This window comes from Ceratosolen solmsi, unplaced genomic scaffold, assembly GCF_000503995.2.
Source record: "Ceratosolen solmsi marchali unplaced genomic scaffold, CerSol_1.0 scaffold10, whole genome shotgun sequence".
Taxonomy (NCBI): domain Eukaryota; kingdom Metazoa; phylum Arthropoda; class Insecta; order Hymenoptera; family Agaonidae; genus Ceratosolen; species Ceratosolen solmsi.
The window spans coordinates 14,606,047-14,626,699 of NW_011948412.1; the positions used below are offsets into that span (position 1 = coordinate 14,606,047).

The 20,653-nt window shown below is 21.4% G+C and overlaps 2 protein-coding genes across 2 annotated transcripts in view; one reads left to right on the plus strand and one right to left on the minus strand.

The window, feature by feature from the left end:
- Positions 1-20,653, plus strand: part of LOC105360311 (uncharacterized) — a 57,911-nt gene that overhangs the window by 25,169 nt on the left and 12,089 nt on the right. The window contains exon 3 of the mRNA XM_011497195.1: positions 18,641-18,703. Coding sequence (XP_011495497.1) covers positions 18,641-18,703 — 63 coding nt within the window. The remainder of the gene's footprint in view (positions 1-18,640; positions 18,704-20,653) is intronic.
- Positions 4,036-8,188, minus strand: LOC105360301 (pancreatic triacylglycerol lipase). Its single transcript, XM_011497181.1, has 3 exons — positions 8,046-8,188; positions 5,148-5,391; positions 4,036-4,368 (listed from the first exon to the last, which is right to left on the minus strand). The coding sequence occupies exons 1-3, from the start codon at positions 8,046-8,048 to the stop codon at positions 4,139-4,141; spliced, it is 477 nt and encodes a 158-aa protein (XP_011495483.1). The 5' UTR covers positions 8,049-8,188; the 3' UTR covers positions 4,036-4,138.

Below are 20,653 nucleotides of genomic sequence, written 5' to 3' on the forward strand. Positions count from 1 at the left end.
TTACAGTAAATCATAATCTCACCAGTGACATGCAGAGAATAAGAAATTGATTATCCTCTAATTATCCAATAAACAGATATATCAACACCACAAGATTATCAAGAAATATAAAGATCATTTGTAATTTCACCAATGTTAATAATTCCCATTGGAAATAAAGTAAAATAAATGAATTAAACAGCAATAATAAAAATATGTGTTAATTATTGAATCGATGCATTAACCCTTTACTTGCCCGGCAATCCCACACAACATCTAGTGGGTTTTTTGTTCTAAGTTGATTTTTGCACGTTTGGCTGACGAGACAGATTGTGGAATTATTTTCCGAACAAATATTCATTATATGTATTCGTGTTAATGAATTCCTTTATCTCTATTAAAGTATTGGAATACGTAATTTTCGATATTATAAATTTAAGATAGTTCGAGAAAAAATAAAAAAAATCTAGTAAGCTGAATCACTCAACGGTAGCAGAGGACTAATTTCTAGATAGATAGTAATTATATCTGTATACTTTAAAGTGGCTACATAGATACGAAAAAAAACAACATTATTATCAAATAGCAGACTAGACTATTATATCATAATGTAACTAATTATGGTTCGATTTATAATTATAAATATAAATGCTGATGCAATGAATTCGATAATCCAATTTCTTTTTTTTTAGACAAAAATATAATATACTAACATTATCTATCTTTGTTATATTTTCTACATATATTTTGCATTTTTAACACACACTTATGTGTCATGTGTTATTACTCGTATTTACAGCTAAAAATAAGCAGTGCAGCTTTAATCTCTAATTTTCAGATTACTTGTTGATCGATCTCCTCAGTACTTTTCTAATATTTTCATGCAATTTATAAGATTACTTTTAGATAATTTGTTTACTTGAAAAATTTATTATCAAATAGTTACTTTTAGATATCCAGGTTTAGATGTTATTTCTTCTGCATAAAAGTGTATCCTAATCTTGTTATAGAATAATGCAGTTCACACCTATTCCCCTTTGATTTATTGTTTCCAAAGGAATACAATGCAATGTTGACATAGTTATGTAAAACTTAATTAGTTAAGTTGTAATGTTAGTATATAGTCCTCCATTTTGAGTAGGCCTTATCATAATTTTTCAAATAAGTCAAGCAATAATTATTTTTATTGTTTTTTAAAAACTCATGAGATGATATGATATAAATTCAAAGAGAAAGAAATAGAAAAATAAAGAAAAGCCAAGTCTGATTGACATGTCCCAATTTTGACGGAAGAGATAAATTGAAGACTTTTAAATTATTAAGAAGTGTAAAAAAACTTCAGTCAAAGCCATTTTTTTTGGAATCATGCAATCTCTCGTTTTTAATGCGCTGAAATAGTTAGGCCGATTGAAAATAACACCAATTACTAGGTATTAAGACACGCCATTTTACGATTTTGCATATTTCACATTTACCACAAATCATTAATTTACAGAGAAAATTTTGTATTAGTACTATATTTTTTTACAATTTCATTTCTAGATGTCTATTTGTATAACTTTCATTTGGAAAATTACTCTTTAAATATAATTGATAAATCAGTTACAACTTATAAAAATGAGTAGAATAAAAAAATGTTATAATAATAACTTCTAATTAAGATAAGATTTCTTTTAAAAAATAAATACTATAATATTTTGATTACATACAAAGCATCTTATTTTATTGTAAATAAGGAAAATCATATAATTATTCTACATAAGAAGTTTTTTAATAGTTTGATATACATAATTGAAAATGAAAATAGTTTCAAAATAATTTACAAATATATAACGATTTTCATTAAATATTTATAATTTTACAATGATCATTTAAATAGCATATCTTTTAATAGATAATATTCATAAAATAATTATTGATAAATAATAAATAGTTAAAAAAATAAATAAATAATACTAACGTAAAATTTGAATTTGAATATAATTTTAACATATGAATTACATATATTGTAATATGCACAATAAGATTTCTTGTAATCAGCAAAATTATATATCTAAAAAAAATTATTTAATTACAAAATCATCTAATTATATAAAATTATCAAAGTATCCCAGCATATTTAATTAAATAATATAAACGGAAAATTTTATCTGTCAATACAAGTAAAAAAGCACTCGATATTTCATTGGTTTTAATCTAGATGTCATTGCTTCCGTTTCTTTCAATTGATTGGCGTCATTTTATCGCTCATTTATTGTGAAAGTGCATCGATTTCACGGTGATTTCACTGTTAAGTTGAAAAAACTAAGTTGATTGCCTTTAGATATCTGGATTATTCAAAGATGGAAACCTTAGATGGTAAATTTTGGTAACATAAATAATTATGTTGTGTATTTTTATAATCACAACGCTGTTATATCACAATAGTAACTTCTCTGGATTCAAACTTTAGCTGATTATATATACTCAACATATCGAATATAAAAATGGATATCTTCAGTAACTATCATTTCAATCAAATGTATTTCAAAACATTTAAAATTTAATATATTATATATTTGTATGTAATATATTATATTCTATCACGTGTTCCAATTAAATTAAAATATTATCTTATTGTTAAGCATTATATCATTCTAAATATAATTTATTGTGAATATCTAACTTCTAATGTAATAATGTAATGAAAAATGATTATCAAAATACCGTTTCAAAATCTCCAATTTGTTAAAAATCATTAAGAAAGGAAAAAACTAATTATTACTTTGAAAATGTTGAAAATTTGTATATTATTTGTTGTTTGTTATTTGTATATTATTATAAAAAAAAAATTTTATTATAAATAAATATATTATAATATACCTAATTTGAAATAGAAAATAAATATTTGTAATTCAGTATTTTAACAAAATAATTATTACTTATATTTTTAAATATAGAAAATAAATACATCATATAGTATTCTGTTAATAAATTTAGTAGTAATAGAATTAATTAATTAATTTGTTACATATTAATAGTTTGAATTTAATATATTTTATACAAAATGAATAATATTCCGCTATTAAATAGTATTATTCTATTATAAATATATATATATATATATAATTCGTTCATTTTTTACATATCATCTATCAAATATGTCAATAAAATAAAATTTGTTAAAATTTTTACAAAAATTAAGCGTTTAATTTACTCACATAATGTACACTACTAATATATCATGTAGTATACGCGTACAGAATAATAAACATTTGTCATTTTCGAAAAACTATCTTTGTCGTATTACGTTTTAAATATACTAATATAGAATTGTTTCTCGTTTATTAAAGAAAAAATTATTTACAGACTTATACATTTTCACAGTTAATGTTATTCTTAGTATATTAATATAAAAACCATAATTAGTTATGAAATTGAAGTAAAAAAGCATTTATTTAGATCAGAAACCTGTATTATACTTAATAAATTTCATATAGAACTTTTATTACAATACATTCATAAGATTAAAAGTTACCTATTAAAAATTTCATTATTTGTAGAAATGTTTTGAACAAAATTTAATGTGTATAAAATAAGTATAGATATTAAGAATAATAGAATATGTATCTTAGTAAAATATTCCTACCTAAAAATTGGATATCACTTATTTTAATATTTATGGTTCAATTTTATAGCTTGTATCATCTTATAAAACCCAATAAACAAATGATGTAAGTAATAAAAATATATGGACATAAAAATACCTTAATTATTCCATTACTTATGTAAAATAAGTAAAAATATATAATTATAAAACTTTAAGATATTTTTTTATACTAAATTAGAAGGATCGATTCAATCCAATAAAAAGTAATATTAATAGACACATTCTTTGTCGATTAGTTTGCACCTTTCATTCGCATTTGTTTATTGTTACATAAATAGAATTTTATTTATTAAAACTTCTTATGATCTTGGAGAAAGCATAAATTACATAAGAATCTACGTATCCTTGATATCTCATAATTAGCTCTTGAAATAATATAGATATTGAAAAGAAAACTGTCTTCTCAAAACATTTTAATTCAGTATTATGTTTACCAATTGAACTTGATAAATAAATCAGATTCCGTATTCATAGTCAGACAATTTCTTCTTTCAATAATAGCCCATCCTATTAACAATAGCCGGTAATATTACGGGCGTAGGGTGGATTGGCGTTGGTGCGTAGATAGTACATCCCTCTGATACGCGGATTCGCGGCGTAACCCATGAGAGCATCGGGTGTCCAGCGGCAATGAACGCGGATATCCGGGCGCCATTTGGGACAGCGACTCGCAGGGAATCCCGTCGGGTCGGTTATGGATTCGACGTAGAAGCGCCAGGCCCGATGGTGACTACATGTAACTGAGACATGTGAGCTACAAATTGTCGACTCTCTCTTTGACACGCGCGTTTTTCCAATCAAATAAAATAATTATTCTTTTGTGTCTCGCTTTTTCGTTGCTATTATAATCGAAATAATTGTTAGTTTGCGCAAAGTAATAGATTGTTATTACTATTCAATAGCTGATTTCTTTAAATAGATTAATAAATTTGGAATGAAAAAATGGTAAATTAAATATTTTATATTTTTAAAATTAGCTTATATATATATTTTTTTTTTCTTCAAACCATATTATAATTGTATGTATCTGACAATAAATTATATATAATATCTTGTAATTATTGTTTCAACACAAAGAATCAATTAAAGATAAATACGTAAATTATTTATTTATATATTAAAAAAAATAAAAATAAAATGTAAATAGATTTTAGATAACACAATGAAAATTGATTAATTATTTTCATATTCATTCATTACGAGTAATATAATCGTGCGAATTTATTAATATAATAAAAATAATGTAATAAATAATGAGCTACGTTTATAATTATTTTATACCGTGAGATAGCATAAAATATAATCTCGAATTTTAATTTACTTTATTTCATTAATAATTGGATGAATACAATTTCAACTGAATGTAACTTTTAAATGACTTACAAGATAAATGTTTGAAGTTTCATTTTAGTTTGTTGTTTCATTCTTATCAAACTAAATGTAAGTGTAATCTTTAAAATTATTCTTGCTCATTCAGTATGTAATGAAGTTTTTATAAATAATGAAGAAGGTTACATACTATATCGATTAATAATTTTGCTGATGCCCATGGCAAGGACATTCTCGAGGTTGCAGCCAGGCTGTAATGGCCTGCCACCATTCGGGTAAAAGTCTGCGTGGCCCAAGGGAATAGGGAAACCGAGGACACCGCCGTCAGTGTGTATAAGATCGACGAATTCGGCGTCGGCGGCAGTTAAATGTCCTTCAGCTCCAGTATTCATATACAAAGGATAAGCCGCATCCAGTCCAGTTATTCTACCAACCTATATTAATTACGGAGTTATCAAGACTTTTGTGAGCAGATGATATTTAATATGACTCGTCCTGTACTTTACATAATTATGTATAGCATATGCGCATTTTTGCAGTTTCGAAAAATGTAAAAACAACGCTTAAAGTGTGCAAACGTATACGCATTAAAATACAATTATCAAAGAAGAATAAAATATAAGCTTATTTTAATAATTTTTTTCTTTTCATTTTTTAAGAAAAAGGAGTTTACCTCGAAATTATCTTCTATAAATATAATATATATTTTAAAAAATATTAATTAATTTAATTGATTTTATCAGAATACATTATTCGAACAGTATACACAAAGTCTCAATAGAAAAATATAATATTACAAATTTATAAAATCGAATAATTTCTAATATTACTTCAAAAATTAAATAATTTTTAATTGATTAGATAAACGAAAGTGTGCATTATTAGAATGAAGAACGAAGTAAATTTGAAAATTACTCTTTGCGGAAACAGCGCCTTGCCCATAAAGCCCGCGACTTCAGCTCCGAGACTGAATCCCACAACATGCACCCTTCGCAAGTTGAAAGCACCGATTGACTCAAGCCACCTAAGTGTACTTGCTACATGTGGACCAACTATTCTTGTATTTCCCACTGCCTTCACGTACCAAGGCATCGTCGCCAATTTGCTCCAATCCACCAAAATGACATTGAAGTTATTTCGTATGAGATAGGCTGAAATTATGGTTACGAATTTCCATGTGAAATTTTTTAAATTGAAAATAATGAGCAGTTAATATTTTAGATAACTATAAATTATTTCCATACTATACAGATAAAATTTTCATTAATTTTCTCGATAATTCATACCATTCGTACTGTTCACCTTGAAATTCATTTAACAATATCTAGCTACTATATTCTGCATCATTTAAACTCATAAAAGATATTTTTATTATAATATAATCTTACATTACTTCGAGTTTAAATATCATTCAAGATCAAAAATAAACTGTATTGAATATATTCAAAATCATTACGAATTCAAATATCTATACAAAATTTATATATTATAAGATAAAAACTAACTTTATCAACATTTTTTCTCGTTTTAAAATCAAGTAATATGATATTAATATTAATATATTGTATTCGTATGAATACTATATAATTTCCTCTGTTATAATTATTATTTCACATCATTAATGTAAATAAAATATATTCATTGATAATAAAAATAAATATTCTTAAGTTAATGATTGTATTTAGCCCCGAGATACTTGAGTTTTGTTTAATTCCATATATTTTCTCTGTTTCTGTTGTAACATTCAATATCTTTTTCATTACTTTTTTTTACTTTTTAATCAATAAAATAATTAAATTCTCAAGTGCATTATTATTAGGGTAATTAAAATTTTGTTGATAAATTTGAACTTTTTATTAATTTCACATAGAATTTTGAATAAATGTATACATTGTAATCTCAAGTAATATTTCATAATTTAGTTATTAGTGTTGACTGTTTATTAATAACAAACATTGTTCATATCATAGAAAACAATATAAAACAATTATGAAAATTTTATTAAAAGAATTCAAGAAATAAAAAGTGCCATTATAAAAGGAAATTTTTTAAAAATATAAATTTAAATTTTATACTTTGATAATGACTTGCTAACATTAATATTTCCGTATGAAATCCCGACCAAATTTTTTTTTAATCAAATAATAAAATATTGTACCATTTTTAGACAACAAAAATATTACCAAATATGCATTCGTAAAAACATAAACAATAAAATATATATTAATTTTTATATTATTACAAAATTTCGAATATTTAAAGTCTTTACAGTATAAATATAAAAAAATATATTTTTAATATACTTTTTTAAAGGAATTTATAAAATCTAAAATATATTTTCTAAATCCTTAACATGAAAAATATTTAAATGTCAAAATCGAGTAAAAAAAGCTAATAAACTTATTTGAAAATAAGCTGTCGATTTATAAATATTTGTATTATTAGCCATATTTTTATTTGAATTTTATTACACATAAAATTACTTTGAACATTCAAAATATCATTAATATTATGTATCCTTTCAATTTTATGTATATTAATGAATGCACTTACTATATATTTTACATTATTAAATATTTTATTTATAAACATTTAAAAATTTGTTTAATCACATTGAGAAATATATTAATTATAAGTCCTATGCTTTTCTATTATACAGATTATATGGAATTATATAGATATAATGTATTTGTGTATTCTATATAAATCATATAGAAAATATATTCATTATTTATTTTGTTTATACTGATATTATTATGCGAATATTCATTGAGAAGATTTTTTATAAATTAGCTTCATTTTTTCCTGCACACTCCAATAAATCTAAATACATTTTATAGATAAAATATAAATATAGTGATCGAAAATGGTTTTTCTTGCAGATAGATCTGTTGAGATATTAGTTATTGATATTTTTATAATCTTGAGTATATGTTAATATTTTAATAATAACTGCTATAATTTAAAGATTTTTTTAAAGCAACGCATAAGCCAAAATTGTTTTTGCTTATAAGCTCTTCATAAAACATGATAGTTATAAATACAGTTATAAATATAGATTATAAATACAATAGAAATTAAAGCAAACCATTTTTTATACTGGAGCCGCTTATTCCAGGAGACCGTTCGCTGTAACCATGTATATACAAGACAGTCGGTTGACTAACATTAAAGTTACTCCTACGTAAACTACACGAATTTCCGGGCTGAAGAGTTTGTGGAACTGTAGGATTCCGCCTTTTGTAATGAAAAAAGTTATTCATAGAAATCGTTATACCACAATGTTTATAGGTCGTAAAGTTTACAAACACGTATAAATAAATAATTATTGAATAGTAATAGAGTAATAATTGAGTACCTAGTGTATAATTGATACAAGATATCACGATCCAAATTGACTGGACAGCAAAATAGACATTGTCCCGTAGGAAATAAAGAAAAATTTACCGGACTTTCACCTAATATGTAATAAATAAATGATTAATTGTATAGTTATAAATATAAATAACAGTATTGATCATCATTCGTAATCATCATTTTAAATGATTTTAATTTACGCCAATAATAATAGATATAGGGCTGAATGAAAAGTAAATGAAATTTATTGTTTACTATAATAAATAATAAATAATAAATAAAATAATTTAGTATATAGTATTATGTCATTGATATTATGTGCAATAGATAAAATTAAAGACTTAGTTATTACACCGATAATTTATTGGTACAAAGTTTTTGAAAGTCCTTTTTCCAATTTTATAACAAAAAATTGTTTAAATGCATATATTTAATGCACTGATTTATTGAGATATAATAACAATAATAATTCTAACTTCGTTGGATTATTTTTTCATTAAATTAAATCAAATAACTGCTTATTGGATAATTTAAAAATTTTTAAATTAATACTGAAGTCTAACTGAAGTCAAAAATAATTGCTGTTGAACACGTTACAATATGTAATTGACGATACATAGTTATATTTTAATTTGAAAAACTTGATAATCTCTAACACAATACTAAAAATAACAATTAAGTATTATTACTGTCTTGATCCACAAGTGATATTACAATAACTTTTTTATACCATGATTACTTATATGCCTTGACGTATTAACGTAATGTTCATAGTTTCTTACAATAACCTTCATATTATCAAAAAAGGAACAAACGTAAATTCCATAGAAATATTTCTTTTGGCCTTCCATATATAACTTTCAGGATAAACTTGTACAAGGTCTCATTGGAATTTTCAAAGATGTTGCGATTACTGTCCTCAATAAATTGTAGGGCGTATGTAAGTATATTGATTCTTAATATTAAATAATATTAAATATTAAAAATTAAGAGGATAATGAAATCTAATAGCTAAAAAAGCTAAAATATCTAATATTGATATTCCCATTTTTAAATTGTTAATGAATAGTATTTAGTTATTCGGCTGAAATATGTTCATAAATTAATTTTTTAAATAAAATTTAATAGATTATAACAGAAAATAATTTATCCATTTATACATTTTTATATTAAAATTATAATATAGTTTTCAATACTCCATTCGATTAGTCGAAAAAAGAATTTTTATTATGTATTCTATTAAATTACATATGATAAAATTATAGGACATTTTCTTCAATCATATATCAATAAATTCTAACTAAATGGTGGTTAATTAATTAAATCATAAGTTATTTTTATATTTCAATATATGAATATATATTTAATACATTCATATTTTGTTAATATGAAAAAACTTTTAAATTTGAATATTTGTAAGCTAGAAACATGTAAATCGAGATAGAATTGTAAAAATGCATTAAAATTAATAAATGAATATAGTGTAAAAGGATATTGGTTAAATTTTTTTAATTATAAAAAAATATTTATATAAATTATTCAATATATAATTAATTACAAATGATAATAATATTAATCATAAAAGTAAAATAATTTGAAAAAATTAGTATTTGTATTGTGTATTTATATATTGTCGTTTTTATATTGTTATAATTACTTTTTATTAATATTTTAAATAATATTCAATGTAAATACAAAAATAATTACAAAGTTTCAATACACACTTTTTGTAGGTAAAAATATATGTGCATCTATTATCTATTTTAAAAAATTTTAATTTACATTTTAATTGGATGTTTAATCAAAGCAACTAAATTTTCTATTATTAGAAAGTTATACTTGAGTATATATACAACAGTTTTTATCACACGCTAATATAAAATTCCATAACAATGAAATCCACATTAAAAATCAGTTAAGGTAATTTTTCATTTTAAATGTATTATTGATTATAATTATTAGAAACATTTAGTGTATCATAGTAGAAAATAGAGAGAACAAGCATTTGATTAAATAAGACACTCACTTTCGTTCACAGAAAAAGTAAATAAGAAGTAAAGCAGAATATCATTAAATCTCTTCACGCCCTAAATATTTCAACATTTATTGGAAAAGAAAAGTAATTTTTATATTTTATATAAAGTTGAAAATAATAAAAATTTCATTTATATCGTATAGCTATTTATTAATTTTATACTTTAAATTTATTTAAAAAATTACCAGTTAATATGTTTTCATAATTATAATATAATTGTTTACAAATTTTTTTTAATTATACCTTCATAACCATACATAAATAATATGTATGGATACATTTTGCAGTATGAAATATAAATATTATAAAAATTTATATTTTCTAATTTTTATAATCCTTAATATAAAATTTAAAATTTTAAAGAACACCCTATAGAGATAATACATTATATAATTATTATTATAAATCTGAATAAGATACATAACCATCTTCTCAACTTTCAATAAATATCTTATAATAACTATAAATTAAAAAATTAATTTTAATAAATAATTAAGATGATTATATTATTATTCAAATTATAGAATAAATGAAACGAACCATATCCTTTTATGTAATTACAATAAAGTTAATATTTGTTCATTTGTTTAGTTTAAAAATTCAAAAATCTATTATTTTAAAATTGTAAGCTAAAAAAAACTAAAACCATATAAATACATAGATCACGCCAGTGTCGTATTTTTATTTTAAAATGCATAAAAAATATGTGGGAAATTAAAATAACTTTGTTGCACTTAAAAAATTGCATCGCAAATATCATTTATGCAATAATTTTACTGTTCGTTAAAAAATTTGTTTACAACAGACATTCTCCTTATATATAATTAACAATCCAAGAAGAATTTTTACGGAACTCGGATTTTTTTATTGTACTATATAAGTTATAATGACGACATTAAGAATTTTTTAGCTTTATTTTTATTAATAGTTAGATGGAAGAATGAAAGTACAGTAGTCAGAAGTAGATTTTAGATTGAATTTTATTGAGATGTAATTTCAGAGTTTAGTGGTATTTATGAGATTACAGTTATCATTACTTGTATGAGGATTTCGAAGTTTTCGAGAATGTACTAAGAATGCTATTGTTTTACTTTTCATTGGGTCAACAAAAATAAATGAAAACATTTTTTAACACTTAAGAAGATTATTTATGGTAATGTCTAATAAAAAACTTATTTTATGAAGAATTGCTAGTAAATACATAAATTATTAGATTTTAAACGAAAGTTGTAGTCATTTTTCACATAATACTATATTGGAACTATTTTAGTTATTATATTGTATAAGAAATTACAATGTTTTAAATACTAAATATAAAAAAATTTAAAAAATAAAAATAAAATAATCCCTAATATTTAGTTAAATTTTAGAAAGAATATGTATTATTTATTGATATTATAGACTAAATTTACGCTTGTATTAAAATATATATATTTATATATGTAAATATTAATATAAGTTTTAGACTATTTATTAATAGAAATTATTATAGATCATTGTCATTGAATATATATTTAAAAATATTGATTCATGAATTATATTTCTTCTATAAACAGATAATCTTATTTTGAATAAACATTCAAATTAAATGTACAAATACTATAATTACATATTATACGTAATAAATATTTGGTTAAAAAAAAATAAAAATAATTTTCGGTTAAATCTTGACCCGAAGTTTAGACTGATAAATAAATTTTAGATGGAAGTTATCATTTAAAACAAAACGTATTATTACTTTGTATCGATTTTATAAATATAATAACAATGTGGGCAATTTTCATAAAAATAACTTTTTTAAAATAAATTTTAACTACATATAATAAAATTAATAAATATTTTAATTCTTCTAATATTTCAATACTTCTAAAACTTAATATACTTGCTGATATTATTCAATTTTATTAGTAAACCTTAATTAAAACGTGCACATTATAACATCTACTTTTTAACTGAAAAACGTATAATATAAAATATCATATAACAATTTCTTAAAAAATATACTTATATAAACAATAGAAAGCATTAATGTTATTTATTAGAATAGTATTACATATAAAATAAGAAGTTTTTAAGTTAATATTGAAGCAGCAATTTTACTTTTTTAGAAATAGGGTATGAAGTTATTAAATAATATTAGCAAAAATAATAAACATTTGTATGATAAAAAAATGAATATAAAATCTTCACAATTAAATAGTTTCTTGATACCTTATGATACCAACACAAAAAAAATTATCACTCAGTAGTAAAAAGTTGTAAAAAAGAAACAATACTGTATTCCATCCGATCAAAATCCGTTGTAATTTTAAGCCTTGAAGTAACCCAACGCTACCTTTATAAAATATAAATAATCGACAGAGTAGAGGCGTTATGAAACCGGGCAGCATCGTTCCAATAATCCGCGGGACTTATAAACGCACACCCCCGCGGATAAATACCGTTAAGCGCAAAATACACTCCGATCGATCAAGATATTGAACTACAACTGGCTGTTGGTTCTTCGGCTTTCTACGAAAGAAAAGACCGGCGCTTGGGACTCCCACTTGGATCGCTCAATGGAGTCGCTCGATTCAGTGATAGGAAAAAGGGCGGCTGCTTAAGAGCGAGAGTGGAGAGCCATAAGAAAACATGGATAAAGAAAATAACGATTTGGAATAAAAAAAAATGTGATACGGCTTTCATTTTCGCATTTCAAATTATTTGTGCACGGTCGATCAGTTGTATAGATGGGTGAGTCGCAGGAATGGATTATTTAGACGGAATGATAGAGAGAGGGAGAGGTTTTTATTTGTGATTTCAATTGTACATAAAAAAGTCTATTTGTGAATTGAAATTGAAATTCACAGAAATATTTATGTAAATAAAATTTCTAAGAAGCACACTTTATTTCAATAATCTATCATACACAGTATGAACCAAAAGTCTCTTATCTATAAGTCTTATCTATAAGTATAAAGTCAAATTAAATTATTACATTTACATTTAAATTTAAATTAAAATTTTATACACAGTTTTATAAATTGTAACTACTAAGTATTAATTGTCATAATCTGTTTTCATGTGAATTTTGTCAATTTTAATACGACAAGTTAAGAAAACGAATTATTTCTATTATTCAAATTATTATTTTGTTAACATTTATTATAACTTATTGAATACATAAAAACTTATAGTTTATGAAAAGCGTATAAATTAAAAAAAATAGTATAGAATAATAAGGAACTATATAAATTACGAAAATAGTGTTTTAATAATAATAATTGATATTATCTATTATCACTAATATTGTAAAATAAATCATAAAATTATCTTGAATGTATTATATAATTTCTACATCATAAATCTTTATAATTGATTCAAATGTAACTCCTATCTCCTAATATATACCAGTATTAAAATATAATATTTAATAACAAAATATTTTAAAGTTTTATTTAACATTCAACATATTTATAATATAAGAAATTACACCAATTTAGTTAAAAAGCACACAAAGAATAAATTTATTTCCTATAAAATTAAGAATATTATACATCTAAAAAAATATCAAGAATTTAAATTTTATTTTATAGTACTATTCGAAATAAAATGGTAATTTTTTTATTAAAAAGAATTTCGAGAAAACATTTGTAACTTCGTCATAAAGGTAACTTATACATTTTTCAATTATAAACAGCATGGAACACGATTATTTATGTGTATTTACAATCACTTTATATATAAATGACTAAATATCGAATAAAATAATTGTATCTATATAGATATAAAGGTTAATTTCAAATAAATATATTTGTAATTCTAACACACTAAGAAATTAATTTTTTTATAAATTATAACATTTTTGGTTATGCTATTTAAAATTTAAAAAAGAAAAGTTAAAATATCTATAGTCAGATATAATTTAAACTTCAAATAAAAAAAAATTTTTTTCTTAAATATTTTTAAAAAAAGTTTAAAATAAATTACAACATGAAATAAATGAAAGTGAAAATAAAATAATAAATCTAGGAGAAACGGAGCAAACAGTATTATTAAAGACCTGAACTGCCCTTCACAATGAAAATCTTGCATACAAGTTCGACTACTATCTAAAGTGATCAAAAGGTTAACGAAACGATATTAAATCATGAAATCTTGATTAACTTGTTTCAATTCTTTACAAGTATGTGATAAGCGACAAACCAGTATCTTCTAAAAAATTAGTTTTTCTTTTTATTTACAATAAATTGATACAAGGCAAATTAAGATATTCGCTAGGGTAGCATTTAAATTTTATATACTATATACATATTGGCAACATAGTATTTTTAAAATTGATAAACATGATTCAAGTTATATGCCATTAAATATATACATTATATAAATTATGATATAAAAAAATATATATTGATATAAACATATAATAAACTAAGTAATAATAATTTTCTAAATTTGTATTTTTGAAAACTAAGAAATTAAATGATTTAACTGAAAAATTGAATAAATTATCAGATAATATAAAGAAATTCAAAAAGATTCTGTTATTTTTTATCTAGATAAGTATTGATCTATTCTGATTATTCATAATGAAATCCTTACACTATATAAAAATTAAATTTGAAATATTAGAGACAATAGAGAATATATATAATATTTATAAATAATAATTGGATGTAATTTTAAATGAGAATAATAGAGAGTGTACTAATAATATTATAATAATACACTATTACATTAATATAAATAATATATCTTTTCTCAAAATAAATATATTTTTCTATAAAAATCTAGAACATATTATTTTTGTATTTTCATTTTGCACCAAAGAAAATATAGTCTGATGCAAAAATTCAATAATGCGTATAGACATTCTAAAATTGTAGTTTTATATTTCAAAACCGAAAAGTGTTAGAAGATTGTTTTCAATTTATTTTCAAACAAAATTTTTAAAAGTGAAATTATATCCAAAAATAGTGCTTTAAGTAATAAACTATTCCTCTCTCTTTCTTTCTCTCTCTCTCTCTCTCTCTCTCCTTGTATATAGAATGTCAATAATAATAAAATTAATATTTAGATTTATTTATTGTATTTGTATTAACTTTTTTATATTTGCCAATAAAAATGCAGCTAAGGAATAGTTTATGGTTATAGATTTATACAAAGACTATTAAAAATCAATTATGGACACTATACTGTGTAAATATTATACAATGAAATACGAAAAAAGATAATATTTTTTTTTAAATAAAATTTTTGTAATTAATAGATATTTCTACTAAACAATTCGAATAAATTAACTTTTTTATTTGAATTAAAGTATTTATTATGAAGTAACAATTTTAACAATAAATATAAGATTTCATTATAAATAGAGGGTATAAAGACGAAAAATATTTTCAAGAAGCATTTAAAGAAGTAATAAATATCAAGATATTTGAGTAAAGGATATGTTTAAAAAGGAATTATTTTACAAAATAGAGAGAATTTACTTTAAATTTGTATTTACTATTATACTATATTAATTTATACTCTAAAACTCTATATAACGATTTATAAATAATTTTAACCTAATTAGACTGGAAATGTTTGAAAAATCAAAATTTTACTAATTAAAAATTTTGTTATTTTGTATCATTTTTTAATGTACTACTTACAGTTTTTTAAGGTTTACTGAATTAGGAAAAACATGATCTTAATATATTCAATATTCATATTCTGATAATTTATAATAATTTCTGAAAATATCTGATACTTCCAGATTAACTGTTTAATTATTGTGAGATAATGTTATCAATAATTTTACCTATAAAATTCTGTATCGATAAATTCTAAATTATAATGAAATTTACGAAGAGAAAGTATTCTTACATTTATAGTATATTTTTTATATTAAAAGAATAATTAAAACGTCGGGAATATATTTGTATAAAGACTTACAAGAAAAAATCATTAATTTTTATCGTCACAACTATAAGCTATTTACTAAAGTTTATACAAATTATGCTAAAAATATTCTTTCATAGACCAAAGCACAACTTTGCATAAAATTACGAAACTAATAATAACACACGTTCATATTATAGATGATAAAAGGTACAACTTTACTTTGTAATTAATTACTTTGTAATTATGTTATAATTAATGGTCACTTCTAAATTAATATTATTTACATAATGAAAAGTATTATATACAAATATTTTGCTAATATTTAACTAATAAGAAAATTAAATAAAAATTATGTATAAATAATAAAATAAATTGTAAATTTATTAAAAAATTAATAAACTTATATTACAAGAATGAAAATTCGAAGAATCGATAAGATTCATCACCTGAAAAGATTAATAATTTTGAACTGAAATATGGAATAATATCATATTGTTTTTAATGACTGATTTACGAGACGAAAGGTATTACAAATTTAAAAAAAGTTATTATTCCACATATATACTTATAATAATAGATTTCAAGTTACATATTATTTATTAAAAATATTTATTTATTATATTTGTGATCACAATATTTGTTTAATACAATATTAAATACATTACTAGTCTAATATCTACTTTACAAAATTATTGAATAATTGATATTTTCAATATAATTAGTCAAGTATGATAAAATGATGTAAACTTTTTATACATTAATAAATACAATAATAATCGTAAAAAGTGAATGGAATTGAATAGAAATATCATTCCTAATTTATTCGTTGGGATTATTTGTCATTTTCAATCAAACTGTAGTGAATTACTTACTTATAATGACAAGAAATATTATTACTTATTATATTTATATTTATTTTATATTTTTCTAAACCAAGTCTTAACAAAACAATTAGTATATTTAATTTATTTAATGTATATTTTCTATCCTGCTTATTTGAACTGATCTTATTTTCTCTATTTGAAAATCTAAGACTATTAATTAATAAACTGAATTTTTCATGAACTAAAAATTAACAGATATTCATATTTTAATAATAGATTTTAACATCATTTTCATAAAAAATCAAATAATTCTAAATTTCATCTATTAAACGAAATAAACAAATACTCTCTTGTGAGTGTCCATTTAAATAAGATAGATAAAAATTATTTTTATTATCCAAATAGATTATTACATCCACTATAAATACTATTTAATATCTAATAGGCAAATTTTTTCTTTAATAATTGAATATTTTGAATAATTTTATTTTTTAGTTATTTAATAATAAATTAGATCTATTATTATAATTATTTCTATAATTATAATTTGTATTTTATATTATATATTGTAATTTGTATCTTAAAGTAAATTAGAGAAATTGATGAATTCCACGCTCTGATACAACTGCCTTTCATGCTATCTAAAAATTGTGAAAAGGACAGCTTTGTTGATGATGGTCCTCTGGCAACTGTCTAATTTTTTTTATTGCAAAATCGACGAGTCGAAAATAAAATTAAAGTACATGAGAAATTTATTTTCCTTGATCTATACATCTGAATTAGGATACATGTATTTTATTAAGTAGAAAAAGTTCGTACACATTTATTCTTATAATAAATAAGTGTATTTAATAATATTTAAATTTACATAAATATGCTTTGTAATATTAAATTTGATTTTCCAGGATATGCAATTCTTGATATTTATAAATAATCCAGTCTATAAGTTTAACTATAATTATTTAATGAAACTCTTTAATAATATTCTGAATCATATTGATTAATTTTATTTAGTAAATTTAATAGTTAATTTAATACCATTATTGTATGAATATTATTTGCATATAATAATAGTGTTTCTATAAAGTAAGATTTAAATAATTATAAAAGAGTTTAATTAATTATATTTTTTAATTTCTATCACTACAGCAACCATTATGTATAGAAATAATAATAAATCCTATAAAATATTTAGAATTTTTGTTTTTAATATTAATTTTTCTTTAATTTAAATCAGATTAGACTTTTTATTTTTAATTTATAACTATTTAAGAATGTTTAAATTAAAAAAAACATTTTATGAAAATATGAAAACATATAAAGATAATTTTAATAAATAATATAAAAACAAAACAAGTATAAACAATTATATATATAGATTTTAAGTATTAAATAAAATTTCAATTTATTATTTTAAAATGAAAGTTAGAGTTTTGTTAAATTAAAGTCAACAAATAAGATAAGAATGAAATAATAGATGGCATTATAAATATGATATGAAACTATAATTTAAAATTGTTGTGTTTAATTATTTATTGAGTTTATAAATAATTATGTATAAAATATAATTTGCTTATTTAAATAATATTTTGATTACAGGATAAACTGTTGACTAAGCTGGAAGAGAATGAACCAGAAATTGCCTCTTCTCAAGAAGATGAGGTAATTAATACAAATATTTTTAAATTATTAAGGTATACGAACTTATTTTTTGACATATTGATAAAGCCTGGATATAATATATAAAAGCAAATCCTCATATATAAAAAGATGATGTACAATTCAGAAGTAAATTGTAAAGCTTAACATGTAATATTTAATAAATAAAATGAACCGAATATTGAATTATTTTTATAATATTTATAAAAAATAATTAATAATAGTTATTAATGTATAATTATTTATTGATTTATTTATTCATTAATGAAATGGTTAATTTGAATGTTTTATTAAATTATGAAGAAACGTAAATGTTTGGCCCATGTTTTGGAGTTTCATACATTGTAGGATAAATAGTTCTTCTTCTAAAATTCTTCTTCTGTCTTCTAAAATATTTTAATGACAATAACTAAGAAAATATTCACTACCTTTAATATAATCATAAGAATTATTGAAAGAATTCACAAAAAAGTAAGCTTTGTGTATATAGATAACTATGTATACAAGTAATAATTATATAGAAAAAAATTTTTTTTTATTTCAATATTTATATTGAAATTTCTGAATTTTCCAACATATAATTAAAAAATAATAAATATAATCATATAAGTAAAATAATAAGTATTTTATATAAGTATTCATATTTTAATAATATCTTATAATTATATTTTAATTATAAACTTTTAATAAAATAAATTTTAAATTACATTTCAGAAACCATATATTTATAGAGAAATAAATAAATGATTATTATTTTAAAGATTTAAAAACATCACAATTTAAAATAAATAAGATTCTAATAAAATGTATTTTATACAAAAAGTATGCGTATTAACCCATATTATACAGAAAATTTAAAAGTGAGACGACATTACCGAAATAATTAGAAAAACAGTAATAACATTTATAATATCACATTAATTTTTTTAATATTATAAAATAAGCATGAGATAAAAAATTATCAATTAAAATAAATTAATATTTTATAAAACTAATGTATAAATAATAAAAAAATAGGACTTATTAGTAAATATTACTTTATTAATTATAAAATATATCATTTCAGTGCACTTTTTAGTCGTACTCATTTAATTATTAAATTTTTCTGATGTTAAGATTCTATTAGATGTTTAATATAGTAGTCACATTTATATCATTAATGCATGGTTAATATATTAATAATCATTTAGAAATTTACTACACATCTGCTTTTAATCTTTAAAAGTAATAAATATTAAAAATTTGTTTTTTAAATTATTCAGGTTATTATGCAAAATCCATTATTTTGATAAGCATTCGATACTTAAAGAGTGAAAAGACTTTCTTTTAGATTGAATACCAGTAAATTACGAGTGGAATTTATCTCTAAAAACTTTAAACATAAGAAAAGGACCGTATCAAGATAATTTAGTTAAAATGACATAACAAATTAATAGTGATAAAATAAATTAATTAACCATTTAAGAATGCTTAAGGTAACTAGTTCCAGAAATATAAAGATTGGAAATAAACAAGGTAACAAATTTTAGGAATAGGATAGGTAGGAATAGATAAAATGTATAGTTATTTTTTAATCGGAATTCATAAACGATAACATTAATACTTGTAATTCAGAATACGGGGAATATGTTAAAGACAGATGTGCAAAATAAGATGTGTAAAAAATATGATTATCTTGATTGTTTATGTTTCTTTTATTATTATTCTTTGGAAAGCGGGGCAATTATTTAGGTAACAAATTGCGGAATATATGTCTTTGAGATTTAAAAATTTTTCTTTATATGATAATATGAATGTTTATGGATAAAAGTATTATAGACAATACTCAGTAAATTTTTTAAACTAATGTTACATATTATAACCGACGACCTATTAAATTATATTAAATTCTAGTTATACTATCAAATGATAGATATGCTAATCAAATAGTAATCTCGTAATACCAATCTTTAG